Genomic DNA, 18,528 nt, shown 5'->3' on the forward strand with positions numbered 1-18,528 from the left:
CGATTCATTGCAAAGCATTAGGCTTTTGTTTATTGAAAGCTTTCAGGTGACTTTTTCTAGTGGTGCAGCTCTTTTGTTGTCACAACAGGATGATTAAACTACACAGTGCTTTAGACAAATAAAGGCATGTTTTTTGTAAACAGTGTGTCATTGATTAGACCAGATTTAACAACATGCTGGAAAATCATGTAATTTTTGAATCCTCTGTCAAGACTACCCTCTTCCTTCCTTCTTTTGCTACAACTGTGCTTCATTTCAGAAAGTAACCCAGAAAGATCAACCAAAGGTGCAGTTAAATTAAATCTGAAGCCTAGAGGTAACAGTTAAAATGCTGATATTCACAGTAAATCACTGCTCATTATTTTAGTAGAAAAGTGTTTACTGTGTTGTCTTTCAAATTCAAACTACCTCTTCTATGGCTTCCTGAACCAGAATCCTTCAGCTTAGCTGCCAAAATCTCTATCCTGTCCTGGGCAATCTCTGTACTACAGTTGCCAGTTTTTGAAACCAACAGTGATTATGAGATCCAAAATTGGAGTGAGACATTGATGGTCCTAAAGTGGTGTCAGTTGGTGTCTAAGTATCATGAGGCATTGTGTTAACTTTTCTATTTGCTTTCATATTCAATTAAGCAATGCCTTTTCACAAAATTTTCAGTCTGCAATGTTAGAGGAAAGTAGGACTGTGTGGAAATTGGACTTGCTAAGGAACAATTGCAGCTGTAGTAAGGTAGGTTGGAAAAACCATATTGGCTGTGTGCTGGTCAAACAAGTTTGTCTTAAAATATGAATGTAAATATTAGTTTAGATAAGACTGCCACCTTTAAACTTAGTGAGGACTTGATACTCTCCATCTTACATCTGGAACTCTTTGGCTCAACCAAGGAGTTGTTGGGCACTGGAACAGCTCCTCAGAGAAGAGATTACAACACCAAGCCTGATAGAGTTCAAGAAGTGTTTGGACAATGCTGTCAGACACATGGTGTGAATCTTGGGGATGGTCCTGTCCAGGACCAGGAGTTAAATTCAGTGGTCCCTGTGGGTCCCTTCCAACTTAGCATATACTGTAATTCTAAGATGTGACATCTGCTTGGGTTTGATGGGTCAATTTGTTGGTCTTTGCAAGGTCTGGTGCATTTTTTTTTGCATATGCTGACCAGATGGATCTGTTATCCCATTAGTTATGCAGGGAGCTGCTCTCCATAGGGTTAATGATTGCAGGCTGTGCTTGCCATGGTGATTTCATGCGTGTGTATGTATTGGAAGTTGGGAGTGGGCGATAGCAGTGGGAGCTAACTTCAATGGGAAGAAATAAAGGGAGAGAGGAAGGAGTGTGTCTTGTTCTTATTCATAGGACACTGTCCTCTGAGACACGTATTTGTGGTTTTCCTCCTTCAGGAAAATAGGGAGCGAGAGATCCAGGAACATCATAGTCTGCAAAGGCGAAAGGAGCTGGAGGAGAAGCGTCGATCCTGGGCAGCTGGAGAGCTTGGGAGCTTTGGGCGTAGCAGTAGTGAAAATGATGTAGAGATGTTGGCTAAAAACAGACTTGGAGAATTTCTTCCCTTCTTGCAGCAGAGGTCTCAAAGCCCTTTGTACAGAAACACAAATTCCAGACGGTCTCGACTTTCTTTGGGGATGACTGCAGACAGGGAGTTGCAGAGTTTCCTGGAAATCTCAAAAGACGAGGATCCAAACAAGTTTAACAGCCTTCCCCGTGCAAACACCCGACAAGCAAGACCAAACGTAGCCTGGATGGAATCCAAAGAAACCAGAGATCTCAACTTAAATACCTTGCACTTACACCAACAGTCTGAAATGGAAGTGAAAAGTGGTGGCCCTGTGCAGGTGCCTCCAGCTCAACCTAGTCACCTCAGCAGCTCAGCCAGTCCTGGTGCCCATTACTCACAGAGGAGCACTGACTACAACTTGCACACTTCCAGCATGTCCTGTGAGGAGTCCTCAGATGTAAATGCTCTGGCTCTTGCAGTTGAGGAGCATGAACTTGTTAAAGGGTTATGTAAGTTTGATATTCAAGGAGCAAAACCTGCAGAAGATGCACCTTTAATATATTTAGAGGATGCTGGCGGGACAGACCTGGAGACTCTAGATGATCTAAGCTTTCATTCCCTGAGCACTGCCTATGATGAGCTGCCTCCATCTTGCAGAAGCTCCAGAGAGGCCCACAACCATCAAGCCGAGGCAGTGAGTTGCAAGAATGAAGTTTTAGAGCCCAGCAGCAGCAGCCCTATGTCTATGGATACAAGTGTTTTAGGAAGTAGGGAAGATGGGCCAGTGTGCTACATGTCAGATACCACTACTGATTGTTCTTTGACATTAGACTCTGAAGAGGGAAATGATTTTAAAGCATCAGGCAATGAAATAAGTGAGGGTGTCAAAGCATACTCTTCTGGCAATGATGCTCAACACAAGGCTAGATCTTTCTTCTCAAACCTGAACTCCACATCTGACAAGGACCTGTCTCTTCACACTTCTGCCAGTGATAAGGATGATGCTGATAGCAAGCACACCCTTCCTAAAGAAAAATCCATTAAAAATAAAGATCTAGTAGGACTGAAGACAAACTCTCTAAAAGATCGCTCTCCAAGCTCCACAAAATCCAATGGCACTCGCCCAGGCCACACAGCTCCTTCCAGACCTGTCAGAACTTTGAATGCCTCTGAGAACGAAAGTATGAGGAAAGTGGTGCCTATTTCTCGGTCAAACAGGGCACCCAGCAGCATGAAAAAACCAGAAGCCAAACCAACCCTTCGTGAAAGCAGTACAGTGGAAAGTCGACTGTCTCATCGTAGCTCTGTCCGAGGCACAACAGACACACTGCCAAGAAGTCCCTACAGGCACAGCATGTCAGTAGAAGAGCCGAAGTTACGAAGGGGCACTGTCACCTCAAGCAGTGCTCATTTTGATAGGGACAGAGTCGCTCTCAAGAAACCAAGCTCTAAACCTATTAGGAGTAATGTCAAATCAAAGACAGATGAAACAAAGATGTGTCGCTCCAGTGTAAAACCCCAGACCCCTGTGGATGACATCAAGGTTGTCACAATCAGTAATCCCAAAGCACCACCGACTGTCCCTAACTTTGCAAGGAATACAGTGGCCTCTTCTTCAAAGCGTGCAAAAGTGGATCTATCCAGCTCATCCAGACCTCCACCCATCACAAGGTCTGTGTCCCAGAGGCTGCCTAAAGTGAAGCCAGCAGTAACCTCTGATGATCCAAATCCTAAGGAGAACAGTGTGAGTACCTTGAAGAGAGCAAGTAGTGCCAGAGTGGTTGGAAGAAGCATCCTGCAGGAAGAAGCTGTCAGCATGAAAGCAGAGCCTGCACCAAAGCAACAGGGAACAGTGGAAAAGGCATCTCTTAAACTGAAGGGTGCAAACCAAACCACAATTGGTAAAATACTGAAGCCATTATTGAAATAAGGGGGCATGGTTTTTTTTAACCTTGGAATGTGAACACTTCTCCAAGCACTGGATGTCTGTGTAGTGAAACTCCTTAAAACAGTAACCTTGCCAATACATGGTATCATGTGCTTATTGAAGTACAGCACACTGTTGGAAAAGGGCAAGTAGCTGTGTTCTGGTCTAAATCCTTTTTTATGAATTTGAATGTATTTAAAGCTACTGTGATGGAATGTGAGCAGAACAGAAAATCTTTGCATTTCTGATTAAAAAAAAAAATACCAGAAACCAAAATGTTTTAAGAAGTTTTAACTATGGGATGAAACACTTTGTGACAGAAAACATGGATTAAGGCCAGTTTTTGTGTACATAAGATTCTTCCTAGGACTCAAGCCTTTGTGCTTGTTGCTTATTTGATGTCAAAAGGAATCCTATGAAACAGTACTGAAATTAACTTAGGTGACTGTACTTTCCTTTGCTTTCAGTTCCTTGGATTTGGGAGCTCTTTTTTGCCTGTTGGAAGGTCCATTGCTGGCAATTGGACAGACTGGGAACTTCTGGCCAAAAATTATAAAATTGTGTGCTGTTTGTGGCTATCTTTAACCTCCCTGAAGAATTTATAGCATTTTTTATGAATGTGTATGCGTGTCTGGGGAAGGCTTTCTGCTGGGCAGGAGGCTTGTTCTCCAAGAAGGCGGCAGCATTTTCTTGCATGCACAAGTGGATGTGGCTGGTGCTGCATTGGATAGCGCAGCTGGAGGCTATGCCTGTTGGAAGAGCCTTTGGCATGACGACTACTCCTGACTTGTTTTGATCACAAGCAAACTTGCCAGCTTTTGGTCATACAGAAGTGCCATATATTTATGATACATATCAGGATGTTTGCAGCTCAGCTCTTGAAGGCTGCAGTGTAGTGCTGAGCACTTTCTTACCATTCCATGTTTCCACTGGTATGTATGCTACCAAACTACTTGAATGTTGCAATGGTTCTGTTTGAGCCATTAGTTTCCCTGCCTCCTCATCCTCCTCCTCCATTCCTTCTCCTTGTCAACAAGAATATTTAGCATGAAACACAGAGCTAATGTATGACAATGTTTTTGTAGAGTTCTTTGGTTGCTTCAAATGTGGTTTTTAATGTTTAAAGACTAAAGGAATTAAACTAGCATTTAATAAGCTTTTTGCAAAGTAAAAACACCCCTTTTTTCTTGCAGATACAAATTTGAACTTCTGTCAGACTAAGATACAGAGAATGAGGGAAAGCTCATTTAGTATGCTGTGCATCTTCCTAAGAGAAATGTATTTAGGGTGAGGAAAGTGCTGTTCTCCCAAGCATTTTACTTAAAGAACTGCCTTTTATTCACTTATTAATTAAGCCTCATTTAAGAATAAAATAAAAAACAAAAGGGAAATCTCTTTGGACAAGTTGCATTCACATATTTGTGCTAGATCTGTTTGTTTGCTCTATCCCTCTGTGCTGGGAGAGCATAATTCAGTGAGAATGAGCTCACGTGCTTCTCACCAGCTGGTATCACGACAACTAACTTTGAGGTTTGAATCAGGCAAGGGGCCTTTAGCTCCTCCCACATACCAGTCAATCTGGATGCAGGCATCATATCCAAACACTAAAGTATTGCACAGGGCCTCTTGTTTGCGTCTGTCCCCGGGGAGAATTTATAGAGCCCTCTTTTCTGCAAGGACAAATATTTTGCTTTTTTGCTTCTTCAATAAACTTTTTGGATGCTGCATTCATTGTGTGTTAGGTACAAGAGCATCTCCCTTGTTATTTGTATCTGTGTGGATGTATGCACGTCTGCAACAGCAGATGATTGACTTTTTTCCTTTTTTTTAAAGAAACTAACAAATTTTATTGGTAGTAAACTTGAAAAATAATTTAAATGTATTTGGAACATGTAAATAAATTTCTATAAATCTGTATAAAAGAAAACTGACTGTATTTAATGGAACATTTATACATTTCGGAGTAACTTGGTAGTTTAATAAAGTTCCCATTTACTGGGTATGAGGTTTGCACTTTCTCCTTCCTGTTACACTCTTGGCTTTGGTCCTGGAGATCTCAACCAACCAAGTCTGGGTGAGTGATTGTGGAAAGGACTCTACAGCAGAAATTGTGGTTTTTGAAGTCCTGGACTTGTTTTTGTGTTGAGACATGCAGTTGAACTTTTGTTTCTGAACATTTCTGGGTTGGGACTTTCTGGATAGGTTTGGGTATAAAATGGAAGGCATTACATGGTAGATGCAGCACTTTGTGTGCATGCTGTATGTTGTGGCCAAGATAAATGTTCATGGCACAAACAAGTCTGAATCTGTTTGCTATCTTCATGCCTTTGAGCTTAGCACACTTTATCAAGAAATTCTGGTCTGCAACTCCCAGGACTGTGGAAATGCAGAACAGCCTGTTTTGCAGAACCAGATGGTGACTTTGGCACTGCAATTGTGAATTTTTCAGTTTTGTCCCATTCTTCCATTATTTTTTTCTTTATTTTGCATACAAAAAAACATCTATTCAGCCGAAAAAAAGTGAAATCCAGCCAGCCTCCTTGTCCTCAGGGAACACTTCCTCCTCTCTGCTATGCAAATGATTGCTGGACTGGAATTGCTGGAATTTTTTTGCAAACTTCTTTAGCCCCTGACTTTTCTAGTTTGGTGAGTATCTCTTCCTGTTTGGAGTGGCAAACACCTGCTGTCTGCCAGTGCTAAGTGACAGCTGCTGATGGAATCTACATGGGAAAGCTCTTTGCCAGCAAAAGATGTCTCAAAAGTGTGCTTTTTTAAACTTTATTTTTATGTCAAAAGGGTTTAAAATTACCAATTCATTATTTAAACTGCTAGGTGTCAGAGACAACAATGCCCTGTAGGTTAAATTTCCCATGTCATACAATTTTCCCAAGGGATAGCAGGGCACGGCACTTGCCTGGTTGCAGTTGGCTTTCAAGAAGGAGCTGAGACCTTGTCTCCTACTTTGTTCTACTGAGTGGCTACACATGCTTCTGAATGCAGTGTTATACACACGCTTCTGAATGTGACCAGGGTGCCTCAATCTCCTCTGGTTGCTGCTGAGGTGGCAGTGAAATGCGGGAGCCCAGGGGACTGTGAGAGAAATTTGGAGCTGGTGAAGATTGAAGATAGAGGAAGGCTGTGGGAGTAAGAGGTGCTGATTCATACTTGGAGGAATTTAATATTTACATCTCATGTGGGAACTGCATACAAATGAGGGGCTCGGTGGATCCCTCATTACAACAGCTCATTAAATTATCAAGAAAGACAGAAGTGGTTCCCATCACACCTCCCAGAGTGTACAAGCCTGGACTGTGTAATTCAAAATAACCTGTCAGTATCTTTCTAATCTTAGGGTCCATCTGTGTGGACAGATGCAGACAGCCACACGCTGGCTCCTGCCTAACCTTTTCCGAGCCAGCTCCTTGCTGGAGGTGTTCCGGGGGCGCTGATCCCGAGCTCCCACTCCAGGGCTGTCACTGCACATACTCCCAGGCTCGGTGCCTCCGGCTGGGCTGCGCTGCTCCGCCAGCACTGCCCAGAGCCCTGGCTGCCTGCTCCCACCAAGGCCTGCCCACTGCTGTGTGAGAGAAGATCCCTGTGAGAGGGGCCCTGCTAAACGCTGCTCCTTTCAGATTTGGCTGCACAGTGTTTTCCATTAACTTGATACATGCTGTTTACATCTTCCTGCCATCAGTGCCTTGGGAGCAGCTCCCTATAGGTATTGTTAACAGCTGCTGGAAACATTTGTTTTAGCCACCTCGCTATCTAAATAGTCAAGAATATGTTACTTTTTTATTACTCATAAGCTGATAGTAAAAACTTCGTGGTATTCTGGTTGAAAGATGCATTCTGGAAATCTTGTATGCTGTTAAAACTGGCAGCTGAGGAAGTATCTGTGCAAGTCTAAAAGAAAGTGATGCTGAGGCGAAGGACATGTAAGGATACTTGCTGCCAGGTGTGTGATTGGCACCACCAGCATCAAATACTTCCACTCAGAGAAAATTGTTTCAAGCCAGTGGTTGTTCCTTGCCATATAATTGGTTTCCATGCCTTTTCAGCTTGAAGGCTGAGGTTGCAGGATAGGCATTGATTGCCTCATCTGGCTACTTGCTCTGATTAAAAAAACCCCAAAATCCTCAATCTGCAGCTGCTGATGTCCTAACATTCATCATTGAAGCACTGGAGATATGAGCAGGTTGACTTTAGTGATGGCGTTTAGGGTGAAGTTGTCAGTGGCTGAGCAAATGCTCAGCAGAGGTGGCCTTGTGTGCATGGAGCCTAGAGTTATGTCAGTTTCTGAGACTGTTCACAGCCTCTGAAGCAGACAGATTCCCTTTGAACAGAGATGTGTTTATTCTGCTTTTGATCAGGTCTGAACAATACCTCCTTGTTTGTCCTATTCTAACCTTTCTTGTTGGGAAGAGGAGGGGGGAAAAAAGCAATAAACTTTGATGCTTCCTCGTGGGTCAAGTGGGGCAAAGATACAAACTACCTAGTTTGGTTTTTGTCTTTTTTAAACAATAGGACTTGGACTCATAAACAAAACTGTGAGCTTCAAATAACTCTGCTGCACAGGGGCAACAGATATTTTCAGTGGCTGCAGAGATCCAGCAGCAAAGTAAACATAAAAGCAAGAACTCTGTTTAGCTCCCGAGTACCTCCCAGTGCTTGTTTCTTCTTTGAAAACAAACCCTAGCAACTGAACCCACACAATGTTTATTTCATCACCCAAGAGGAGCTGGCTAGATTCCACTTCTAAATAATTGTTTACAATTAATTTTATTTTCCTTTATTCTTCAATTTTTTGTCATTAGAATTAAAAAGGTGACCTTCAAGAGAGAGCAGTAAAGCAGGGCTGAGGGATACAAAGCTACTATCAGCTTCAGTTCCCTGGTGCTTACTCCTCATGGTTCTTTTCTGTAGGTTTGGTGAAACAGATTAATTGACTCTATGTGCACTTTTGGTAGTTTCTTCAAAAGAGTAGGATTTTACATCTTTCAGGTGGGCTAGCACAAGTTGCAGGAAGGAACTAATTATATATCTAAGGCGGATATGTGCTCAATTAGTGTTAGGAATTACTGAAGGCCAGTAACTGGTGTGCTTTGTAGGGAAAAGTGCGTAAGGAAGGAAGTGACACCAACAAATAGGCACAAGTGGAGACAAGCGTTCAGAACCCTTACAGGTCCCTTTCTGTCTGCTGTTTCTGGCAACTCTAGGTTTAAACCATAGTCTTCAGGAGAAGCCAGGATTCCCTTGTGCCTGACTCCACTGAATCACAGCAGAAAGCAATTGCCTGAGAACTGCTGGAGTCACTTGAGTTCTGGGCCTGAAAATAGGACATGTTAACTTCATGTTTTGGTTTCTGGTGTTTCTCATGCAGCATTTTAAACTGATTCAGATGTATTCCCTATGTAAAACTTTAATCCCTGTTGTAAGGAAGAAAAATGGGTGTAAACGTAGTTTAGATTTTTTCCCCACACTTTTGCAGCTGTATTTGCCCCTATATGTCCCATGACTGCATACTCCCACTTCTGTTTCCTATGTTATAATCTTCCATCTTCCTCTTACATTTTCCATCATCTGTTAAAAGCTCATCCCTCTCATAATTTTATTTTCATGTGGCAGGCTTTCTGTACTCTTGCGTTTGCTTCATCCTGCATTCTCTTTGTTTCTTGATTCCAGTGGCTGTTTTGCTCCATCGCTTTCTTCTTTCTGCCTGTGTGAGTCCTTCCCCAATGTCTGTCTGCAAAATCTGCAAACTGAGACTTTTTGTTGCCAGCATCCAGTAAGGTGTGGGAATAGAGGAACAAAATGAACTCGGGTTTTTAGGGCTTATATGTCTGTATTTTGCAGCTTTACCTTGTTACTGCAAGCTAGTCACGGGGAGGCCGTTACTGACAAGTGCACCTTGGTGTCTTTTCTATGTGAATGTTCACCCCGTCGCTGAGCAGCTTATGAGAGAGCTGAGAATCTGAGCAAATGGGGTGATTTTGCAGAGGTGGATGAGGAAAGTTTGTTCAAATAAAGGGGTGACTAATTTAGCCTTGCAGTGTCTAAAAAGCCCTAATGAAAGACTGTTGAGGACAGCTTCAAAAGCCATTTCATGAAGTAATTTCTAGCCCCACCCATAGTCTTGGTATGAAAGCAAACGCATTAGTACTGTCAGTTTGGTGCTGCTTCCCTGTGCACCTGTGCAATAGTAATTGTTTTACTATTTCTTAAATTTGCACCTAACTTTTCATGGTATAGACTAGGGCTCCAGGATATTTTGGGTTTCTCTGATAGGGTTAGGACGACAACCTTTTTATAAGAGTACATGAAAGCCCAAAGATAGCTCTTGAAGAATGTGTACTGAATTTTCCTTCTGCTGAAAGTAGCTAATCACTATGTGAAAGGGAGAGCATTTGGAACACATGGTATATTCATACCATAAGCACTGCTTATTGCTGCAAGTACTTGGTGCTCACATGTGTTCTTTCTGAATGGAATAGAATCCTGTTTAAGAAGTCTTTCCTCCCAGGAGGTTATAGCCTAAGCAACTGAAAACTGAGCTGAGAAGACATCTGCAGAGGTCACCCAGCCTAGCCTCCTGCTCCAAGAAGAGCTAACTTCACATGCAGGTCACTTTGCTGAGGGCCATAGGGTGTTGCTCATAGCACAAAGTAATTATAAGAGGGAGAAGTATGATTTTGCTACTAAAATAAGGGTTTTGAAGATGAGAAAACCCTAAGGAAAATACTGGTCTTGTGTAGGCTGTGGCTTGAAAGCTGGCAGTATATTGCAATTTTTAATACTAACCTGTCTGAGGTGGCTGATGGTACTGTGAAGTCAGTAAAGCAGGTAAAGACAGGAGTTTGGCAAGAAATGTGAGAGAAACCTGAAAAGCAGCAGGCAACCTACTGAATGCAAGAAAGAAAGAAGTTTGTGGCTTTATGGACACCAGAGGTAAAAAAAAGAATACTGAAAATTGCAAAGGCTTGTGTGAACAGAGGACATTTGCAGTTTAGATGAAGAAAGAGAGGTGAGATGCTCACTAGCCAGGCTGAGGGTTGGTCCAGCACTGTTAATATGAGCACAGATGAATGTGGACAGGTGCCATCACCACCAAAATCAATCTGTGTGAAGCTGAGAAATGACCCTTGGGAGCTCAACCTTTCCTGGCAGAGGTTTGCTTACCCTTTTCTGAAAGGAATTAAGGACCAAGTAGAATAGCAAGTTACAGTGTGTTCCCAATGACTAACTTGTGTCCTGCAGGATGGGATGCCTCTTTATGTATACACCGTTAAGCAGCAAGTCTCCTGGCAAACATGATACTTCTGATGCTTGTTTTTTTCTTGCAATGTGCCTTTATGAATTAAGCCAGCACCCCCTCACACTTATAGCAGAGCTGCTGTGGTCATCACAAGTAGTACAAATGCTCGTATGGAGTGTGCAAAATACCAGCTAACCAGGAAGCCTAGAAATCAAGGAAATATTTTTACATTGCTGCAAAGTACTGCCTGAGTTACTGTGAGAGATTTGATCCAATCTGTTGCCAGAGACTTGAAACTCAAGTGGATGGAGCATGGGCTGGATCATCTAGCAGCTCTTGATGATGCTTTTAGTGGCCTCTGCAAAATATGAGACTGGTTCATGTGGAGATGGTTCCAGATCAGAATTCATGCTCTGAAGGACCTGATATTGAGTAAGGCAGCAAAGGAGATGGCAGTAGGGAGAATGTGAATTGCACAAACCAAATCTTAACCTCTGTCCTCTCTGTGTGTACCTTCCAGTAGGAATGTAACCAATTTTCACTGGCTACTTGGATCTACTAAACAATATAACCACCAAATCAGACCCTGCAAGGCAATTTACAGATTGTCAACTGAAGATGCGTCACAGAGACTGTGGGAGGGGTGTTAGCCAGGGGAGCTCTTTAAACAATTGTGAGGAATATCCATGAAATCTTGGTCTGTTCCTTATCTGTGCAACAAGTAGAAGAGGAAGGCCACTGGACACAGCCCTGTGGCCCCAGAGGTTGTGTCATCTTCAACTCTGCACAAAGACAGTATCTGAAATAATGTGAAATGTGGCATAAAAAGCCTATGGGAGAAGGACATATGGAAATACAGCGGGAGACATTTTGTAGTTGTAGAAGCAACCAACAATATTCAAAAAGATCATAAAGCAGAGATTTGCAAGAATGTGTAGCTTGAAAATTCAACATGAATTGGCAGTGGGTTGCATGACTAATCACAGAGGTCCATTGTATGATTGAGTTTAAATGCTTGTTTAATGAAAGTACTTCTCTGTATGTCTCATTTAAAGTACAGTAAATATCTCTGAATAAAATGTCCAGCCTTAATATACAACATTTTAAATGACAGAGAAATCACCCCAACCTTTGGTAAATAGTTTGAACACATAATCAGGCTCTCTGTTTAAAACTGTCATTGGATTTCTAGCACAAATTAATTGGGGTGGAGTGTCTACTTGCTGTTAACTGGATCTGTTACAATATTGTGTGCCAAACTGGCAAGCTGTTATTATCATATTTCTGCTTGATTAAGCCTTTGCAGGAAAGGAGTTGTGATTTCCCCCACTGAGGGTTCACATCGGATCTGGGGCCAGCCCGTGCTCCAGGGACAATGTGGAGTGTGGAAATACTTGGGAGGTTTAGTACCAATGTACTCCCACTGCCAAGATGGGATGGGGGAACACTGTTCTCAGCAGACTGTGGTGGCTTTTGGCATTGGGGGCATTGTTGCTGCTCACACGCACTGGCTCTTGGCCTCGGGCTGGTACCCCCTCAGTTCCATGCAGTCAGAGGCTGCCATGGGACAGCGACCCTGGCTAGCAGGGTGCTGCCTACCTGCTGGCCTCGGGGAGACCCACAGGGACAATTTAGAAACCTGTTCAGTAGAGTTAAGTTTGACAGCAAAGCTAAGTGGAAGCTCTGGGAGGTTGGATCTGTGTTTCCTGCAGTGGTCTCCCAAAACCACTCTAGGTAACCCAAGTTCAGTCTCTTTTACATTAAAAATGTCCTTAAGAAAAGGGACTTGTTTCAGAAATATATGATAGTTGTGTTTAAAAGGTTATTTAACCAGGCATCCACTCTCTGGCCAGTTAAGAGTCTTCATGCTTCTGGAAATCACCAGGGCTGTGTTTGACCAGACCTGTTACACTTGCTGTTCCTTTCTCCCTGATTGGGGCAATGTGGATGCTGATAAACTTTATGACCTTCCCCTCTGTTGTCTTCTGCAACTGGCCTGCAGCTCTTTGGCCTGATCCTCCTGTCCCTAAGTAAGGAATATGTATTTTTCAGTAAACCTCTCTCCCTTCCCTTTGTGGCTGTGTTGAGCATTATGTAATTAAGGAGACAGTGATAACATCTAATGATTCATTTACTGACATCCTTTAAAAAGGGAACTCTGTCCCCTTTTCTCCTGGGTTTTATTCCTATGAAAGCTGATGAAAAACCTTGGGCTATACTACAGATTAAATGGCAACTATACCACTTGCTTCTCAATTGACCATTTTTCTCTATTTTAAGGGTGCATTTAAGAAGAGAGAACTCTTGGGTTTTTTCCTTTCTTTTCCTTTTTCCCACTTTTTTTTTTTTTTTTTTTTGTTAAACAGACCTGAGCTGTGCTACTCTCTGACTGCTCCTGTTCACTGTGGTATGGAAATGAAAGGTCTCTCAGTTGAGCACAACACATTTGCTGCAGTGCCTCAAGGTGACTATAAAACAGGTGGCCTCATGTCGGGTTGTTCTCCTTTATTGATATTATTGCAGAGTCCCATGCCATGGCAACCAAAGGAGTTGCACCCTCTGGAGCTGGAGTGGGCTGGAGGGAGGAAGGACTCCAGAACTGCTGTTAGGAACCAGCCCTGCTGCAGCCGGAGCCCTGCCAGCGCGGGTGTTTATCCAGCACTGCAATGAGTCACAGGTGCCATGCTCCACCAAAGCCACCTTCAGCAGCCTCCCCATGAATCACTACAGCCTGAGGAGACTTGCAACAATTCCTGGGCCACCAGAAGGATGATCTCATTGCCTGCTGAGGGGAATAAGGATAAAGTCACATGGAACACTGCTGCCGGAGCCAGGAGTGTGGCACCCCAGCAAAGAGCTTTCAGGTGACCTAAGCGGCCATGTGATTCAGCATTACAGGACCAAACAGGGCAAAGATCCCTTCATAGGGAAGAAAGGAAGGAAGGTACTGCAATCTACAAAGAATTAATTTGAGGCGACTTTCATAACAAAACATGTAAAGCAAGAAGGAATTATATGTACAGAGTCTGCAAAGGACTTAGCTTTAAGCAATTCTCTTTGCATTGATTGTTTTTGTCTCCTTTTTGATTCTTCAAGTGGTATTGCCTATTCCAAGTGATCACAATGTAAAGTCTGTGATGTAATCTTTGCACGTTGTGTCCAGCCCATGGAACTGAGTTACTGTGATACCAGTTCAAACTCACTTGCCAAACCCAGCTGAAGGATTTATTCAAGTTTTCCTCTCGCTGAAATAAAGTGCTTTTGCCCCTTCTAAAAAATTAATTTGTGGCAGTTTTCCATTGCAATTGGATTTGTTGTTATTTCTAAAAAATTGCTGATTTCTGAGCAGGCATCAAGTGGTCTTTTCTGATTTCAAACATAAAAAATAATAAACCTTTCCTCCTTCTTGTAAGACTAATCTTTAAATGCTATGAAAAGTGCTAGTTATTTTGAATGAATGAACTTCTAAAGTCAAAACCGATGCAAAAACTGGTGAACTTTTAAAAATCATCTTGAAATTGTAAAAGGCTGATAATTTTACAAATATTTTAAATCAACTTTTTTTTAGTTAAGAAAGGTTGGGGGGTGGATTTGATGAAGTTGGAATTTGCATCTATGACAATGAGGCAGCTCAAAGCTGGTTCTTGCCTCTGTTGCTGTCAGCTGGAGTTCAGATCTCGGGAGAAAGTGGAGAAAATTTATTCTCAGAGATCCTTGGGGTTTCAAGGTGCCACATCTGCTCCAAAGCATGAGTGGGAAGCCAGTGGGCTGCTGCAAGGAGCAGTCAGCAGGGCTCAAATTCTGCACATATTTGCTCCTTGAATTGTGAGTGTTGGACATCATCTCTCTTCCTGGGCAAGGCATCTTCATGTGTTGGTGCTAATGGGACAGTGCTAACAATCCCCAAAGTAATATTTTGGCAGCTGTTTTCCGTTCCTTGACTCTGTTAGATGGCTAACCACATGTAACAGCATAGGTTAGATAATGAAATCATTGGGGTAAGCACTGATGGAACTGCAGAAAATCTCCCCCAGAAGGGACTCCCTCACTATCGACCATCAAACAGGACCACGCAACTCACATCCATGAATTTTCCATTCCCCAGGCCTGGTGTTGTCTTGCCTCATGGAAAAGCCTTGTGAAAATCTCAACTGAGGATAAATGTGATGGTTCTCAGCAGCAGGTTGGTCCAATGGTATCAAGTACCACAGCTGAAATACTTGTGAAAATTTGCCTGCTATGTTTTCCTCTTCTGTTCAGATTGTTTCATTTGTTGACATCATGGCAGCCTGATTGCTTAGTGGGTAAAGGGGATGAGCTGCTATACTAGAACAAAGAAGCCTGTGGGATGCACTGCATGACCTGGGAAGCTCTCTAATGATTTTGTAGGTAAGATGGAAGCTATCAGGTAAAAGGCTCTTTACTTTTCCCAGGAGAGCTACTTTGCTGGGGAAGGGTGCATCTAAGCATGGCCCCAGCCGGAGCTAGAGCACCAAGAGTGCAATTTGCATGGCTTCTGTGAATACCAGCTCTGTTCTGGCTTGCAGGGTTTTAAGGAAGTGAGCTGCAATTGTGATGACATCAGACAGCTAACATCAAATTCAGGCTTGGTGAACTCTGAATGTGCCCACTCCATAGAGAATCTGGAGCCTTTTGAAAGGACTTTCCTTAGCTGCTGTGCTTGCTCTTTTGAGTCATAACTGCAGTGTGTGTGGTGCTGTCCAAGTGCAGCAAATTACACCAGGCTCACATGCTGGGAGAGATGTCTCAATAGCTTTCCCTGCAGCATGTTGAGTGATCTTGAAAATGCTGATACTTTTCTTTAAAAGGTCAGAGTGTGTGTGCATGGGAAGGGGTGTGGGTTAGTTACTGCTTGCTTTCCACATCTCACTCCTATGGATGCTGGAAGTGCGACACTGGCAGCTGGTTCCCCAATGTGGTCCCTGCTCTCTGAAAGCTTTAGAGATGAGAAGGTGGGCAAAGGAGCTAAAATCTTTGAATTGTGGCTATAAATGGAAGAGGGGGGAGGTTGAGATGTTCTCCACTGAAGTGGCTGAAAAGCCAAAGTGTTTGGAAATGTTCTGAGCACAGAGGAAACAAATTGCTTATGATCCCACAGCTCACCCAGACCTGCTCTATGTGGAAATAGGGCCAAAAATAATTTTTGAAGAGCTACACAGGGCTGGGGAAAGACAAAGAAGCAAGATCTCTTGGTTGGTTGCCTGGTGTGCTGGAGGGGAAAAGGAGCCGCAGAGCCTCATGCCAGGGAGCAAATCCTTTGGGGAGGAGATGCTCCAGGGTGAATGTACACAGATAGAGGTGCAGCACACTTTGTACACCTCTGATATTCAGCAGTGACCAAGCCGAGGACGCAGTCCTGCCAGGTATATGAGGCAGTGTAGGTCTCACCTCTGCCTTCCACCCTCCCCACAGAGGAGGACATAAGTGAGCATGGTGGGGGCTTGGACCTCCAGGAAACTTATTCCCTGTGCCCCAAAATCAGTGCTCATGCTTTGCTCTGCAAGCTGGATGCAGGCACCATGTTTTCACGGATGAGAAAGCTCAGTGTGCCCCAATATTTTTTCCTCCCCTGTCTTTTAGCAGTTTATTCATCATAATAGGATTATGCTTGTGTTCCTCTTGGCCCAGTCACAGAGGTACCTTGTATTCATCAGGAATAGTCAACAGCCACAGCCACACTGTCTTGTTTCAGGATGGCCAGCTGGGGCCATGTGAATGGCACGCCCTAAAGTTGACTGTGTGACTGATGGACTTCTCGCTGCTGTCTTAATCGCTTGAGACTGCAGTGTAGCCCAGCATGTGAACTGGGGGCTTCCTTTTGGATACATCTGGATCTAACTAGTGAAATGCACCATGAGGTGTCCAAAATACGAGGCAGTGGTCTACACAAACTACTTTATCTAAAGGCACTTTGGATGAAGGAAATGAGTGTGGGTATGGTATCTAATAGAAAATATGCTCAAGACTCCCTCCTTTCTTCAGACTATTTTACATCACAGACCAATGCTGCTTTTCTGGCAGTTTTTTATATTCTGAGCTTTTGAGAAGTAGAATCCTGATGCTTCTTAGTGAAGAATCTCGCTCTAGTTGGAAATAAATCTCGCTTCATGTTGGAAACAAAGCTTTGCTATTTAATTTTTTTTTTAAGAGAGAAAGAATGAGGAACATGATGGGAAGAGCATAGGGGATGACATGAGTGAGAGAAGCGGAGCCAAAGGCATCAGCAGGTAGTGACCAAGAGGTATGAAATTCAGCAGGTAAGAGCAGGTGCCCAATGTGACTCCTTGAAGAAGCAGCTGCTCCGGGTGCAGTCAGGTTGAGGCATGCACTATGTAAGTGGTGAGTTGTTCATCATTACTCAGGGGAGCAAGACAAATGAGAAATCAATTGAACATCAAACCATTGTTTCTGATTGCCTATGTAAAAAATAAATGATTCATTGAGAGCTTTAATTGATTCATATACATGGCTAAGGAGCTCCAGTCTTGCTTTACAGATCTCTTAACCAGTCAGGCTGGAAAGTCTTGCTCCCACTCACTTTATTTGTGCAACAAACATCCTTTTCTCTTGGCCAACCCACTTGCAAACTTTTTTCTCCCTCTGATTGTTTACTTTGCCTTTAAGAGGCTGGTGATTCCTCTCACTTATCTGGTGCTTTTTAATTCTTTTTTTTTTAATTAGCAGAGGAGCCTGGAAGGGATGGGAATGTGCCTAAAGCACTGGGCTCTGTGCCCAGCAGAGCAAACAGATGACCCCATCTTCAGAGACCTGCAGTCTACAGTGTACCATGGATTTCTAGTGTCCACTGCCAAATAAGTGGGAAAGAGAACATTTGGTAACTTAAAAGCCTTTTGTAACTCCTTGTGAGATATACTGTGGAGTACTTTGTGTCTGGTAGTCTGTATGCCTTCTGTAGATAGCAGCAGCTGTTCAAGAGGCTGAGGAGGTTGTGCCTTATCCCTGCTGCTGTCCCTGTTATCCCCATGCCCGAAGAGGAGATGTTAGAGATCTGCCTCCACTTTGCCACAGCAATTCGATAAGTTGTCAAAACAGAAGGAAAACAAGGGGGTATTTGCTATAGGTGAGGGGAAGGAATGGGGAGGGAGGGGTTCCCGACTTGTGTAACCAGTGGGTGGTACCATGGTGGGGAGAGGTGTCAGGACAGCTGCAAGGACAGGGAGGTCTCATCTAGCTGATTCACGAGAGCAGATCTCTGGTAGTCCTGACTGAAGTGAGCACAAGTGGAGAAAGGATGGAAAAGAAATTTGACAGTTATCTCAGTTTATCAGGTGGCTAAGGCAGATGAAGCCTTTCAATAGCCCTCTGTGTCCCCAGCCATGCAAAGGCAAATGCCCGGTTTCTGCCCCTTCACCACCCCAGCCTTGTCGTGGCTGGATTCTGTTGGGTTGCATGGCTCTGCCTATGTCTCTGTGTGCCCTGAGGTCATGCTGTGGGGAAGCAAAGTTATCTGAGAAGAACATTCTGCGGCCAAAAATACCATAATGCCACCAAGCTCCTTGACTCATAGCAACCACAACAGAGATGGAGACCAGTAAACTGGGCAAGAGAAAACAAACAGCAAGAGAAAAAACCACCAAATTGTGGCAATCGTTTGCAATTATTTGCCACCAGGTAGAAGAGTCCTAACTTAGCTGCCCTGGGGGTGATTAAGAATGGAACCTGACAGAGTCCGCTCACAGGAGCTGTTAAGGGATGAAATTGATTTATCTGAGAAATAATGCCTTTCACCAGGTCGTTTTTCAGATGATTAACACTTTTTTAGCACTTTTTTTTTTTAACACTTCTGAAAACAGAAGT

At 43.4% G+C, this 18,528-nt stretch overlaps 1 protein-coding gene across 3 annotated transcripts in view; it reads left to right on the forward strand.

Annotated features, from left to right (window-relative positions):
* FHDC1 (FH2 domain containing 1) overlaps window positions 1-5,035 on the forward strand; it is a 40,807-nt gene extending 35,772 nt beyond the window's left edge. For all 3 annotated transcript variants that reach the window (XM_033059964.2, XM_033059963.2, XM_033059962.1), the window contains exon 12: window positions 1,398-5,035. In XM_033059964.2, coding sequence (XP_032915855.1) covers window positions 1,398-3,440 — 2,043 coding nt within the window. In that variant the 3' untranslated portion in view covers window positions 3,441-5,035. The remainder of the gene's footprint in view (window positions 1-1,397) is intronic.
* Window positions 5,036-18,528: the final 13,493 nt, after the last annotated feature.

The sequence above is a fragment of the Catharus ustulatus genome, chromosome 5, assembly GCF_009819885.2.
Source record: "Catharus ustulatus isolate bCatUst1 chromosome 5, bCatUst1.pri.v2, whole genome shotgun sequence".
Taxonomy (NCBI): Eukaryota; Metazoa; Chordata; class Aves; order Passeriformes; family Turdidae; genus Catharus; species Catharus ustulatus.